Source organism: Penicillium oxalicum, chromosome VI (genome assembly GCF_001723175.1).
Source record: "Penicillium oxalicum strain HP7-1 chromosome VI, whole genome shotgun sequence".
In the NCBI taxonomy this organism is placed as follows: domain Eukaryota; kingdom Fungi; phylum Ascomycota; class Eurotiomycetes; order Eurotiales; family Aspergillaceae; genus Penicillium; species Penicillium oxalicum.
The window spans coordinates 3275275-3289956 of record NC_064655.1 but is presented as its reverse complement, the minus strand read 5'-3'; the positions used below and the strand labels follow the sequence as shown (position 1 = coordinate 3289956).

At 52.0% G+C, this 14682-nt stretch overlaps 4 protein-coding genes across 4 annotated transcripts; 2 read left to right on the top strand and 2 right to left on the bottom strand.

The window, feature by feature from the left end:
• Window positions 1–344: 344 nt before the first annotated feature.
• POX_f08362 (uncharacterized protein) lies at window positions 345–2319 on the top strand (the record flags this gene model as incomplete). The annotated part of the gene is made up of 6 exons (XM_050117138.1): window positions 345–446; window positions 524–594; window positions 693–806; window positions 882–964; window positions 1039–1458; window positions 1526–2319. The coding sequence occupies 6 exons, from the start codon at window positions 345–347 to the stop codon at window positions 2317–2319; spliced, it is 1584 nt and encodes a 527-aa protein (XP_049967277.1).
• A 2201-nt stretch (window positions 2320–4520) lies between these two features.
• POX_f08361 (uncharacterized protein) lies at window positions 4521–6940 on the bottom strand (the record flags this gene model as incomplete). The annotated part of the gene is made up of 6 exons (XM_050117137.1): window positions 4521–5039; window positions 5093–6006; window positions 6066–6505; window positions 6566–6621; window positions 6703–6814; window positions 6882–6940. The coding sequence occupies 6 exons, from the start codon at window positions 6938–6940 to the stop codon at window positions 4521–4523; spliced, it is 2100 nt and encodes a 699-aa protein (XP_049967276.1).
• Window positions 6941–8759: 1819 nt separating this feature from the next.
• On the bottom strand, window positions 8760–9995 carry POX_f08360 (uncharacterized protein; the record flags this gene model as incomplete). The annotated part of the gene is made up of 1 exon (XM_050117136.1): window positions 8760–9995. One exon carries the CDS (start codon window positions 9993–9995, stop codon window positions 8760–8762), a length of 1236 nt encoding a protein of 411 aa, XP_049967275.1.
• A 2071-nt stretch (window positions 9996–12066) lies between these two features.
• Window positions 12067–14490, top strand: POX_f08359 (uncharacterized protein; the record flags this gene model as incomplete). Its single annotated transcript, XM_050117135.1, has 5 exons — window positions 12067–12094; window positions 12166–12569; window positions 12631–13430; window positions 13490–14267; window positions 14347–14490. 5 exons carry the CDS (start codon window positions 12067–12069, stop codon window positions 14488–14490), a joined length of 2154 nt encoding a protein of 717 aa, XP_049967274.1.
• Window positions 14491–14682: the final 192 nt, after the last annotated feature.

The following is a 14682-nucleotide window of genomic DNA, read 5'->3' as shown; positions in this document are numbered from 1 at the left end:
TCGTCCACCAGGAAAATGGTCCGCAATCTTTGGTACCTTGCCAGGGTGGTAGCCATGGACGGGCAACTTGACTAATCATACTGCACTTGCACCTTCTGGCCAGCTTCCAGTCTTTCCATGATCCCTCTCTCCTGCTGATCGGCGTAATTGGTCTCCACCGGTGTGGAAGCATCTCGGGTCGGGCGGGCGCGATTGGCACCCAGCGGAGCCTTTTCTGCAGAAGCGGCCCCTTAACAATCGGGTCTTGCCCCGGGCTTTTGCTAAAATTTCCTTTCCCCAATCCAGAATTTCTGCTCTGGTCCCTTGGCTTCGTCATCTGTTTGCGACCAAGTCCCTTCCAGATCATGTCGGGCGACAAGGAGATCATGGCCCACGAGGTCGGCCTCGATGGCAGTTCTCAGGATGATCGTGACATGGAGCGTCTGGGCAAAGTCCAGCAACTCAAGGTGGGTGAGGAATGATGCAGACTGCGGGGGCAAAAGGGGAGAAGAGACGCCGTCGCATCTAGTCTGACCCGCAGTAGAGAAATTTCCGCTTCTACTCCATTCTGGGGTTCACGACCACGTTGATGGCAACGTGGGAGTCGATTCTGCTGTACGTACACGACACATTTACACAAATCGAAAAGCATCACCGGCACCGGTGGCAATTGAGTCCAGTGGAACTAATATCCTTGTCCTCGTCTCGCGCAGGACCGCAACCTATGGGTTAATCAATGGGGGCCGAGCCGGCATGGTCTATGTCTATATCGGCTCCTTTGTGGGATTTTTCGCGTCCGTCGTCTCGATGGCCGAGATTTCATCTGTGTATGTCAATTTCACGCACACTCGTTGAGCCGGCACTCGGAGCAAGGACCTCGCCTTCTAACACTCATCCTCCAGTTCTCCAACATCAGGAGGTCAATACCACTGGGTCAGTGAATTTGCAGCGCCTCGCTGGCAACGATTCCTGAGTTACCTTACCGGTATGTGTGGCGGAATCCAATCTGAACCCATTCGAAGCCGACGACAGTCTTGATATTCTGACATGCACCATCAGGGTGGCTCTCCGTTCTGGGATGGCAAGCCGCGTTTGCCAGTATTTGCTTCCTCTGCGGGACTTTGATTCAGGGCCTTCTCGTCTTCAACTATTCCGACCCCAGCGGATACGTTTACGGCTATGAGCGATGGCACGGAACTCTCTTGACGATAGCAATCGCCGCCATCGGAACCCTGGTCAACACCTATGGTGCCAAATTCTTGCCCTCTTTGGAAGGGGTGATTCTGTGTCTTCACCTGTTTGGTTTTGTCGCCGTTTTGGTGCCCATGTGGGCTATGTCTCCCGGCCAGGCTCCATCTTCGGAAGTATGGACGGTCTTTTCAAACGACGGCGGCTGGATGAGCATGGGGCTGGCATGTCTGGTCGGCCAGTTGACCCCTATCTTCTCGTGGACGGGGCCCGACGCCGCCACGCATATGGGTTAGTGATTTTCTCTTTCAATGGTGCTCGGAGTTTCTGGTCATCGGACGCTGACGGTTCAATGTAGCCGAGGAGGTTCAAAACGCCGCTTTTGTTGTGCCCTGGTGCATGGTCTCGACCGCCCTGATCAATGGTGGTCTCGGATTCATCATGCTGGTCACGCTTCTCTACAACATGGGTGACATTGAAGCGGTGATCAACTCCGCCAGTGGGTTCGGCTTCATTCCTGCCGTGCAGCACGCTACTGGCTCCGTTGCCGCCACCAACGGCGTGGCTGCCATCATCCTCGTCATGGAGGTGTGCAGTGCGATCGGTATTCTGGCCACCGCCTCCCGACAGACCTTCGCCTTTGCTCGCGACCACGCTCTCCCCTTCTCTGGCGCCTTGGCGCGCGTCGACCGTCGCACCCAGATCCCCACCATCTCCGTCCTGGTGTCGACCATCATCACCGTCCTTCTCAGTCTGATCAACATCGGCTCCACGGCCGCCTTCAACGCCATCGCCTCGGTCATGATCGCCGCCCTGTTCACGACGTACATCCTCTCCATCGCGTCCTTTATCCGCGCTCGTTACCAGCCCGGTGGAATGCCTTCGTCTCGCTTCTCTCTGGGATCACTGGGTCTGCCCATCAACGTCTTTTCCGTCGCGTATCTCTGCTTCGCGATCATTTTCACCTTCTTCCCGACCATCGCCAATCCGAACCTCGTCAGTATGAACTGGTCGATCCTTGTCTTTGGGGTTGTTGTCATCTTTGCCATTGTGCAGTATCTCGTGCACGGGTCTCGGGTCTACCAGGCCCCCGTGACGCAAGTACGACATCAGGCGCGCGCAAACCGGGAGTGTGTCGCCACCGGGGTATAAATCTTAAAAAACGTTAAAGGATGCCATCTCTTTAGTTCTTGTCCATGTTCGTCATATATCCCCAATCTGAATATTATTTTTTTGTTTTTAATTTCTTCTCTTGTTCTGTCGAAGTCCCCAGAGAAATGACCTTTGCCGTCTCTATGGTTGTTGATCCAGCCTTTCTCCTCGATTCCAACTAGGGGCTTCAAAGAGAGTCTCTCTCATGACGGCGGCTTCTATTGGAGGAGATGAAAGCTTGAACTGTACATAACGCCTGCAGATGTGGTCGAATCTGTTTCTCTCTTTTTCTTTTTAAAATTTTTTTTACCTCGTTATCGAACCTTACAGGCCATTGCTTCTCGTTGCCAATCACCGAGCAAAACTTATGATAGCAGCGCCATACCAATAATGAAACGTATATAATTGATAAACCATCAGAGGCTAGTTTGAATATAGAATGATTTATCGGATCGGACTGGGCGGGAGTGCGTAGTTAGAATTCAAACAAAGGGACATCATGACAAGTAGTACCTTCTCAGCAAGGCGGAGGGGATCCGCATCCCTTGAATTGAATTTACAATGGAAAAAAAATTCATAGTATTTGTGTAGTTAACACCTTTTGGAGCTTAGAATTCCTGCAAGACTGGCCGAGAGGGGAAGAGAAGGGAAAAAAAAGACTATCGCTTCTTTCACCAGACAAAGGAAGGCAAAGATTAAGCCGCGTTCGTGATGAGTCGATCAATTATGCAAGATGAACCATGTCTTTGGATATTCCGTAGGTAGTGTTTCGATCATTCCTACAATTCTAAATGAAGGTTGGGGCGGGGTGGGGAAGAGGGTGGGGGTGAGGGGGTAGGAAGATCTTTTGCAGGATCAAGTTAAATAGTCCTTCACTTACCGGGTATGGAGAAGTAGGCAAATGACATAATGATGCATCAAATGTTGAGGGGATAGCATCCTGCAACACCGTGATTGACCCGAATTGGGCCAAGCCCAGTCAAGCATTTCTTTCCACTGTCACTTTTTAACCAGATCAAGCGTGCCTCAAGGAGGAGATATCAAAATGTTGTGAGCTCGCGTTTGCGACTCGACTCACCTGATACCGTCAGTCAAGGCGAAATATGAGCTTGCTGGCCGACAAGACATGCTCTGATATCGGTTGAGACGTATATTGTCAAGAAGTGGGCGTCGAAAAGCGAGCCTGGTGTAAGAAGAGGGTTCTGATTAGCTCTCGCCGCGCCTGCGGGCTTGATTCCAGGCTGAATATATTCCTGCTATTCGAGGTATTGCGTGCGGCCGCGCGTATCACTTGAATCAAGCATCGGAGAGTGAGGAAGTGAGTTCGTAGACTGATTGCGCTCGCTTGCTGGGGTTCTATCATTACCAAATCAGTTCTTTAGAGCGACCCACCATGTGTCGCGTGGGCGTTTTCGGGCCGATCAATCTGGAGACTTGGGTTGCTTTCTGTAGCGTTGACCAAATATACAGACGGGACTCTGAATTCTTTCTGGAGGGTGTCGTGTCCTGAACAGAGATAAAAGAGAAGGGGTGTAATTCTCTCGGAAAGCTGTCACCAGGATAGTTGATCATGGAGGAACCGAATACGAAGCGGAGCAGTTAAAACTGGGGCAAGATTGGTTTTGCAACGTATCGTTCACCAACTGTGATGTCGCGGTCGGACAATCGGTGAACGTTAATGTTTTGCATAGGGTGAAGGAGAGTCGTCGCCTGTGAGGTTGGGCTTTATTCCAGCGGCCGGCAAGGCGTTGCGTGGGTCGTTCATTGAGACCAGCATGGATGCCCATAAGAAGACTCCGATGGCCGTGGGCAAAGTGGGATTCGATAAGAATCAGATGGGACCAGCGCTCGGGAGACCAAAAGTGCGATGGAACGAACAATCCACTCTTTTGCTGAATCGTCAAGGGAAGATTCAAGGCAGTTGCGGCGGAGTAGGACCGAGATGAATGCGAGTTGCGTCAGGGCCATTCCAGGCGATTCGTGGGTCTCGAGGTGGCGCTTTGGAAAGAAAGGCTGCATAGAGGCGGTGTTGGGATGGAGGTGAAGGCTGGTGGCTTCTAAGTCCTTGGACAGATGTCCACAGGGTGCTGAGGCTTCCTTCTGTTTCTTTTTTTGTGTTCCGCATTTCTCGGCGACTTCCTGGTATGCATTCGTTAAACGAGTTATGAATAAGAAAGAGCAGGTCAATGGGTAATGCAATCTCATAGGTTTCCATAATCCCACCACGTAGAGAACCCGTCGATGGTTGCCATAGTAGATTCCGACTCTGGGTAACCCAGTGTGTCCATATCGATGAACTGAGGAGGCTCTGTCCATAGCCATGGAGTATTGGTCATTAGGCTATCGGCTGGAGCCACCAGCGTATCTGTCATATCTCTAGTCGTAGGTGGATCGGGCGCAGATCTCTTGCGCTGGGGCAACTTCGGCGGTAGATGCGCCGCAGATCCACCGTCGGTGGTGTTGACGGTGATTTCGGGAGACATGGCCACGATGATTTCGAGTGTGGATGATATATCTTCCATCTCATCTTGTGCGCCCGCAGGATTTAATGATGGGTGCAATAGTCCCGCCGAGGTTGTCTCTGGCGATCTTGGTGTGCAGTTGACCTGAAGCAGATCCCACATCAGAGGGATACTGAGCAGAATTTTTGATGGCTCCCAATCAAAGTCAACCTTCTCCGAGCCGGACGCAATTCGTGTCATCTTGTCAAGCGTTTGATTCTGCATCAAAAGGTCAATACTGTGAAAGGGATTGGGTTGCAACATGCACCTACAAGTTTTTCACACGCAGAGGAAAAAGAAACGAAAGTCTTCAAGAACTTTCTGCACTTTGTGAAATCGGTTTTTGATTTGAACTTGAGCCGTGGATCGGCCGCGCAGCAGTAGTAGAGATGCACGGTGGCGGCGATCGCGGCAGCGTGACCGAAAAAGGGATCGATGAGCCGCAGCTTTTTCTCGGATACCATGTCAATCAACCGAACGATCCAAGTGGCATGGAGGAGAACCAGTTCAGATGATCGTCTCCAGAAAGTATTGGGTATGGTCAACTTGTGGTTGTATTGAGACGCAACGATGTAGAGGAAAGGATGATTGAGGACGGTGAGAATGGAGTGATACGTAAATTGGAACTTGAGCCAGGGAGCCCAGTAGGCCCTGTTAGCCCTAACTTCCTCCGCCCTTCGTTCGTAAAATTTCACCGAGTCATATCGATGACAAAGAGACAGTTTGTTCTCCAGCTCGGTGACATCGGAGAGCACCATCGTGTAAAGGGAGTCATGCCTCCATGGCTCTTTGAGCCGATTCTGAGCGCAATCAAAGACGTATGATCGTACGCGGCTCCATACCCATCCGAAGTGCAGCGCAAGGCTCCAGATGCCGAGATCAGACGACGTCGTACAGCCCACCTCATCAAAGGGTAAGGGCGGTGGCCTGGTATCGAGGTCTCTGAAAAGGCCGAGATCGTCATGGGATGAGACGTAGAAGGACCTGAGCACCTCTGCAGGTACACCTAATACATCGTGAATCTGGCCATATGTTTGTTCCAGGCACTGCAGACTCCAGAAAAGCCGTTTCTTGCGCTCGGCCGATGGGCAGTCGATGCTGTATGTCGAGTGAAGATCCAGCATTGCTGAGCGACAGAGTTGAAGAGCCAGGCCAAGATGAAAGCGTGCCAGGTGATTGTTCCCATCTGTGTGAATATCAGTCTTGCGTCTGAGTCGTGCAATCGTCTGATACTTCCGAACTCACCCAGGAAAGAAGAGTAGGAGAGAAGACATAGGCTCTCAATTGTCTCCAGCTCTACCGTACCGTTGGCGATTCGAAGCATCACCAGCGTTCGCGCACTATCGCCATAATGCAGCAGTTCCTCGCGCTCCGTGGAGAACCGTGCCGTTAACGTCAAAATACTGCATACCAGCTCCTCCGAGATGTAGCTGGTATCCTTCACCTCTTCGCGATCAAAGCACCAGATCGGTTGTCGGTGACAGTACTGGAAGTACAGGTCCACGGCCTGCGAAACTCGTGAGGAGGGGCTGATTTTGGAGTTCTCGAATCCCAAGCCCAACAGAAACGGGTCGTTCAGGCCGGATCCACAGTCGGCAGAAGAGTCACACGAGCCGGTGGAATATGTGGTGTCTTGATTCTCATTGTTCCCACCTCGGTTTGGGCCTTGATCTTGTGATAATGATCTGGGTGGCGTGTGAGATGACCAGGAAATCTCGATGACGGATTCAGGAACCCCAACTCACCTTCCGCCACTCAAGATGAGATTCACTTTCTCCTCCAAATATGCCAGTCGATCGGCCTTTTTTTTTCAAGGGGATTAGACCATTGCTCTTTCATTTGAGAGAAAATCTGCCACCCGCCCTTCCAAGAGGAGACCTACCGAGGGTCCATTTCGTGAACCCCTTGTCACGGGGGTGTAGTGACATTCTTGATTCAAGCGAACACAACTCGAGCACGCCGGTTTTTCAGCAGGGCAACGAGTCTTCTTTCGCCTATGACACATTAGAGTCTTCAGCGGTCTTCTACGATACGTCCGAACTGCGCACTCCAGTCACCTACCTGCAGTTTAGACAGGCCTCGTGCGAGCGCAACCTCCCTCGGTTGCCTTCCCGTGGCATTGTGTTCCTCGCGATCTGCTGTGAGGCTTTTTGATTTGAGACTATCGCGCACTGAAGGATATGAAAAAGCTGCACAGAGCCAGTAGATGAGGCACCGGTTCAGACGGGATGATGCAAGATCAGTATAGGGTAGTATGGATGATGTAGACTCGAGACTCGTGTAATCGTGAAGTTGTGAATTCGTGATAGGAAAAGGTGGGTGGAGGCACGGCAACGTCTGATAAGAGGATCCACCTCGAATGCGGGGGTTGGATGGGGGGAGGGAGCAGTCATAGGCTGGGATGACGGGAACATGATAACACCGCAGACGCGTCTCCGTCAAGCGGGGCAGACAAAAGCCTGACAACAAAGAACAACAAGCCACCGGAGAGAAGTCCAATCTCACCGGATGACCAGCAAATCAAAACAAAAAGAGTCTAAAAGAGGGATGGGAAATAGCCAAGTCATTGACAACGATGGACGTGACCCACCACGAGGAAGTACATGTACACATCGAGCAGTACATGCTGATAAATACGTGGTCAGTACTGACATTGCGTGGGACTTTACAACTACTACTCTAGTAGGTGACTTGCACTTGTTGGAACTGCAAATTGACACTTTTTGAAGCTCTGGCTTCCCCAGGATTGACCTAAAGGCAGCAAGGGAGAAAAAGGTCAAGAAATTCTACCGAGTCTAAAACCGGGTTGCGATTTGGAACACTCGGAACGTCCAAATTTAGATGACGAGACTGGTGAACCCCGGCCTCTTACTCCAAGGCCGTAAGGTTATGGTGATCGGTCTCGCTGAACACCGCCAATCAAAGAGGTCAGGAGAGAGGAAGAGGACGATGGAGTCGGAGAAGGTCCGCGAGGGTGATCTGGTCCCGTGATGTAATTGGCAAACTTTATTGACCCTCGGATAAGAGGTCAAACAATCCGACGATCTGCCATTGGTGGGCAGAAGAAGTGCACTGTGACTTTGACACTAATGTATGTCCGACGCAACGATTGAAGAAGGATCGACAAATTTAATGGAAGCGACAACAAGTTCCGAAGGTACGCTCTTGACTTGGTCTTCTGTTTCTAATCTCTTTCCCGACCTCTTTTCGTCGTGGTTCGGTCCAACTTCCACCATTGACCTATCTCATCTCTCTTTCGGGACCTCATCATAGGGTCCACTCGCGGAAGATAAGGCCTCACGGAACAGAGCCAGTTCATGATCTGCGCGGCTTTATCACGGGTCTGCGTGCGAAGTCAATCCCAAACTCTGGGCTCCACAGGATGACAGAAAAATAGCGGGGGTGATTCGAGATAGCCGATCCAAAATGGAAAGGCGAATCGCATCCCACGCAGTGTTAGCACAGTCCGAGACGAGCGCTGAGCAGAGGGGATGTCGGACTAGTACTATCATGCTACTACAACCTTATGGATACGACCGTCTGCTTCTACTACAACCTAGTCTCAATCGTAGTTGACCATGAAGCGGTGCTGGTGTCTGTTCAGGTCGCTCTCCGACTCCTTGGCTGCGTTCTGGACGGGATTGAGACCCGAGTCTGCTGATACGAAGGAGATGGAAAAGAATTATAACATTGTCACATAGTCATTATTCGTCAAGTAGAGCCTTCATCATGCATCTGACATGCACACTCACTATGGTCCGTCAATTATCAGGCTCAAAAAGGTACATACTGAGTTTGAGGGGGTAAACGAAAAGATCAAAATGTGTCATCTGACCCAAAGTCAAAGCAAAGACCCAAAACCAATCCCGGCACAAAGCAAGAGAGGGGGGGGGAAGGAGAGGATGAAGAAGGGAGCAACCCCCCTGTTCACCTCCGCCATCAATACGCCAGTGCCGGATTGGCCGACTGGCAGGCTGTGCGTCCGTGACAGTCCGGCTCCAAAGTGGTGCAGTCGCCCGCAGTCTGGCCCTGCGTCGTCAGTCGCGAACAGAAATCTAGATCGCCGCGGCTGGTGGTCGCCTCCGGTGGGAGGATTTGCCGCGAGGGCCAGATCTCATGACCGGCGGCTTCCTCCCGGTGGCGGAATTCAGTCACCAGACCACGGACTTGACCAGCAAAGTCCCGGGGACTCTCTGCTCGAGGCGCGTCCTCCGATTCGCCGTTGGGCGACGCGGCGCTGGATTGAAGATCGGCTTGGGCGGCCTCAAAGATGCGTTTGTTCTCGGTCAGGATGCGCTGCAGCAAGTTATCAATCTCGTGGAAGGCCTCGTCACTGGACCCGTTTTCGCGGTACACTTCCAAGTACATGGAAGTTCTTGTGGACGAGAGCGGCACACAGCGTTGAATCAGGAGCGCATTGGGTAGCACAACCACCGAACTGTTGGGGAAAATCGAGGTCGCGGCAATGACAGAGTCTGCCTCGTTATCCCTTAACGACGCTGCCAAGCTCGGGTTGGCGCCTGAGAGGCGACGCAGGCGATCGCTCAGTTGGCCGCCGCCGGCCAAGATCTTCCAATTAAAGTCCCCCGCCATCTCCACGATATGGTCAAAGCAGTACGCCTCCGCATTCACGCTGCCGTCCAATTGGGCCCCGTCCAGCCCAGGCGCGCCCTCCCAGTCGAGCTCGGGCGTCTCTGCCCCATCCAAGTTGACCCAAATAAATCCGTAGGTGTCTGTATGCGCATGGATCGAAAGTAACCCATTCTTGCTCTTATCGAACCCGGTCAGATCCTGATACCCGGGCGCCTTGGCCAGCTTCCCATTCAAGCCATACGACCAGCCGTGATATTTACAAGAGAAGATCCGGGACGTACCCCGGTCTTCGGTGACCACGGGGAATGCCCGATGGCGGCACACATTATGAAAGGCGTTCACGGTACCGTCTTTGTCTCGGATCAATAGGATGTTGAACCCGGCAATGTCCAATCGTACCCAGTCCCCCGTCTTGGAGAATCGCTGGGAGTGGGTGGTGAGAAGCCACTGGCGTGAGAAGATCGCCCGGCGCTCGAGCTGGAAGACCTCGGGGGCCGTGTACCATGAACTGGGCAGTTCTACCGCAGACTGCATCTGCGTCTGCAGTGGCTCCGGGTCGGTCGAAGCGTTGGTTTGTGACATTGCTCAAGGATTCTCGGGGCTTTAAACGAAGATAGGAATCAATATAGTCCGGTCGTCAGGAGACCAGGATCTCAGGTGCGAAGATACACGCCCATGCAAGTCGGGACAACAGCAACAAGACTGGAGCAAAGAATTGGGTTCCGAGGATTGGAGTCGTCGTTCGATAGTGAGAGGATCACCTTTCTAATTGATCCTCTTTCTCGAGGGGCTGTCCAGCCGTCTATATATACTATCTCCATCTGTATCTCCATCTCCATGATGATGTTCGAATACCCTCATCTCGGACGGAGGCTTCAGGAGCCCTTTCCGATCACAAGACCGGGAGTTACGTTCAGATTGGGACGAGACCCGGTCGGGCCACGCGCTGTTGGAGGGGAGACTACAACGTGGGGGGAGGGGAGGGGCATTGCGTGGTGCCCCGCAACCGACTGGCCTGAGACGCCACGGCGCGGTCGGCTCCCGGTTCCGCTACTGCCTGAACCCTGAGACCGTTGGAACGGAAGCCTCGAGGGCGATTAAATCGTAAAGAAAGAGGAAGAGAGGGAGGAGGGGGAGTGGCTGACAAGCCTGCATGATAAGCATCCGTGAATCCTCAGTGCTTAATGCAACACGGTCGGAATGGAGATTCACCGGGACGACCCTGGGGGCGCTGTCTATCTCTGTGGTTCAAGTACCTGGAAATGTTTAGCTTATCGAGGCCTACCCAAGTGACGCTGCCTGGAATCGACGATCGGAGTATCACGTATTCGGAAGGATCATTTAATACGCTGGCATCGGGGGGGGGTTATCTCCTCGTACTGTCTGGCTGTCGCCTCGTTCCATCGAACAGCGCTCTATACTGCAGCGACATCAGCACCTGAACAGGCCGAATCTGCACCTCCACCTGCACAGCTGTATCATCCAATCCGACACTGCCACATCCTTCATATTTGAGCTCCGAGTGGAAACTGCATGTTGCCCGTGACCGGCATCCTCCACTTGCTATCATGCACCCAGAACACGGCAACACCTGTTGAAGCTCCGACGGGCCATCATTCATTCTCCTCTGAAGACAACCGAAGGAAGGATTTGAGCGCACACGACAGCTACCGTGATCGAGAGTGAGATTCAAGGATTTCCAGGATCTCTTCATGGCCACAAAACAGCGATGTTGGATGCTGGCTTCCAGCGGAGGTCAGACTTGGGGGAATGGAGAAAACGTCGGGCCAGTACTGAAATCAGTGACTATCGAACTTTAAAGATGAAGCCTTGTCTTTAATTTATTGGTGGCACAGCTGCAGATCCTGAACCAAACATCTCACGGTACCAGAACCATCAGAAGAGGCTCGTCATGGGGAGAGCAATGATGACCAAATCCCAGGACGCCTGATTCAAGTCGTTTGACTTGCACTAGACCTGCGCAGCAAGAGCTGTGCTTGGTCAGAGGCGTGAAAGGGTAAGGTTGTTGCCAGCTTGGCTCTTGTCATTGGCCAATCGTGTCCTCCAAAGCCGCGGACAGACTGTGACTGTTTTCAACAAGCTGAGAGATCAATCGCGCAAACTCTCCCATGGGTTGACCAAACAGCGCGCCAAGAACAACGATACATCAGTTATGGAGGGAAAAAATGCGTTGTCAAAAGCCCTCTTTAAAGCTACAACTACAGCGGCGATTAAGATTACCGGATTATATGAGGCCAAACATAAACTGCCGGCTTTGGATTTTAGCCACATGAATCGATGCTAAATGTTCAAGTACAAGTCTGACGTGAAAGCTGCTGAGTTGCATCCCTGCAGTCCAAGAAAATCAGAGATTCACTTGACTCGTAGAGGGCTTATGGCCAATCGATGAGGCCAAACCAAGAAGGTGACGGGAGGGGAGCCCCACCAGAACAATCAAAGAGGTCGTAGGAACAATCCAAAGCCTCATGTTGTTTGTTGCCCGACCGGGATACAACTCGCGCACCATGTCTTCAAATCAGCGGTCTGAGTCAATCGAGGTTTCCGGTTTTCCTGGGAGATCTTACTCTTCTTCCTTCAGCTTCTCTTCGTCCAACACCGTTTCTCCTCTCACACCGTTGGCGCACCTCCTGCGATGGATCGCGTGGTGATCGTTGGGGCCGGTGAGTATTCAATGCAGACTATTTTACCCACTAACATCTCAATATTCTGGCTAACGTCCCTTTTTATCTAGGTATCTACGGTCTGATTGCAGCCAAGACATACCTTCAAGTGTCAGGAGCGTACGATACACCTCCGAACTCAGATGACTCTACAGACCAGTTCTCCGACGAGCTGCCGGTGTCTTTCACCGGCACAAAGCACGAGATCCAGCAATCTTCGGGGCTGGAGCTACTTGTTCTTGACTCGGCCTCGGATATCGGGGGAACTTGGGCAAAAGAGCGTCTTTACCCAAATTTGTTCAGCCAGAACTCATATGGAATGTACGAGTTCAGTGACTTGCCGTTGTCCGAGGTCACACCGGAGGACCGGGATGGAGTCGGACGGCAATTTATCGCTGGATGGAAAATCAATCGCTACCTACGTCGTTGGTGCGAGAAATGGCGTCTCAAAAAGCATATTCGGTTGAACTGGCGGGTAAGATCTCAGACGCCGATGGCTTTTTTTTCCTCTCCCTGTGTTACTGACATTGCGCCAGGTGAAACACATTCGGCGTCTTGATAGCCGGGAGTGGGAGCTCAATGTCGTCATTTCTACGGACTCTGCAGAAATGCGGCAGGTGACAGTGATCTGTGACAAACTGATCTTAGCGACTGGTCTCACCTCAGTCCCGAACTTGCCCAAGATACTTTCACTGATTGATCCCGCTTCACAAGACCGCGTCTTGCATGCGAAAGACGTGGGTGTGTGGGCACGCAATTATCTTGGCTATCGCCCATTCCCAGACGAAGAGACAGCTGCGGATCATGAAAATGCAAACGAGAGCAAGACTTTGAAACACCACCAAGACGAAGACATCCCTTTGAGATCGGTTGTAATCTACGGAGGAGCCAAGTCTGCCTTTGACCTGGTACATTTCTTTGCTACTCTTCATCGTAAGGAACCATCGCTACATTTGCAAGGGGCGCCTCTCAATCCAGTGACAGTGCATTGGGTGATTCGTGAAGATGGAATAGGCCCCGCATGGATGACACCGCCCACCTCGTCTTCCGTGGATGGCAAGATAATTCCCAGCGATCAAGCGGCGAGTACCAGACTGCTTCACTATTTGGACCCCTCCTGTGACGATCAGCCCACGAGGTTGCGGGTTTCTCGGGGCTCCCACGGGGCTGTCCGAAAACTATCTGTAGAGGGCTCGTGGCTCGTTCGCCTGCTCCATGGCAATTCACTTGGAAGGTGGTTGACCCGCCGACTTTGGCGGTCCGTGGACCGTCATTTGGAAAAGTTCGCACAGTACGACTCGGATCCCAAGATGCAGCGACTTCGGCCCCGAAACAGGTACGATATGAGTGAAATTTTACTTTGGAGTGAACTGTATTTTCTCACATGCTCTGTAGCGTGATCTCATGCATTTCCCCAATTGGGATCGCCAACCAGTCAGACCTTTGGGACACCATCAGATCGCCTCACGTGAAAGTGTATCGAGCGTCAATTGAAGCGGTCGACGCAATGCCCGAAGGGCGCGGCACAAAACACGAGACCCTCCAAGTTTTCTTGAACAGGAATCGACGTCTCAATAATATTGATCTCGTGGTTCATGCGACTGGGTATAAACCTATTGTCCCAATTGTTTTTCAACCGCTCAGCCTTCGCCTGGATCTAGGCTTGTCTGCGTTTTCGAAACACCGAGAAGGTTTGCTGGAACAGGATGAGGATTCTCACGTCGAAGACGATAGAGAGACGTGGGTCCATGGGTTGAAGTGGTTGAACATAGATGGGCTCACCGCGAATGTGGTGAGACAACGGCTCTCGGAAAGGGGCCGTCTCTCAACAAACCGTGCTTGGCCAATATCAACCGCGCAACCCCAACTCTTTTCACATCGGCTATTCCGTCGGATGATATCCCCACAGTTGGTCGAAGAAGGGGATCGTTCCTTTGCTGTCATGGGTGTCCTCTACACTTCCACCATTGCCGTGGTGGCTGAAGTCCAGGCGCTGTGGGTCGCAGCATTCTTGACAGGGGGGTTTGATAGACCGTCCGAGGGCTGCAAGCCATCAGATGACACGGGCCTTCGACTCAATACTTTATCACGAGATCGCATGGATCACATCATATCTGAAGACGTGGTTCTTGCAAAACTGACAGGTAACGGGCTAGAGGTTGATGCGATTCATGTAAGTTTGGAGTTTGAGGATAGTCCGTGCTTCTCACTATTGATACAAACTTCGGGGCACTGCTGACAGAAATTTACAGTACAATGATATGCTCATGCGAGACCTTGGACTGAATCCACATCGCTTAGGAGGAGGCCGCTGGAGAGAGCTCACTGGAGTGTATGAACCTTCTGTATATGCCGGCATCGTCGACGAGTGGAGGAAAAAACAGAACGATGTGTGACCAACTCTGCTAGGAGGTAGATCCGGGACCATGGTAACCAAGAGTGGAAATTAGCTAGTGCAGAAGCACGAGCCATGCTCGAGATTCGCATAGGAAGAGCAAACTGTGTGAAAGTCAGATTGATTGAACAGTCATCACTTTTTTTGGGTTTTCTACCTTTCCCCCGGTCTCAACCCGACACCGCGCTGTTTC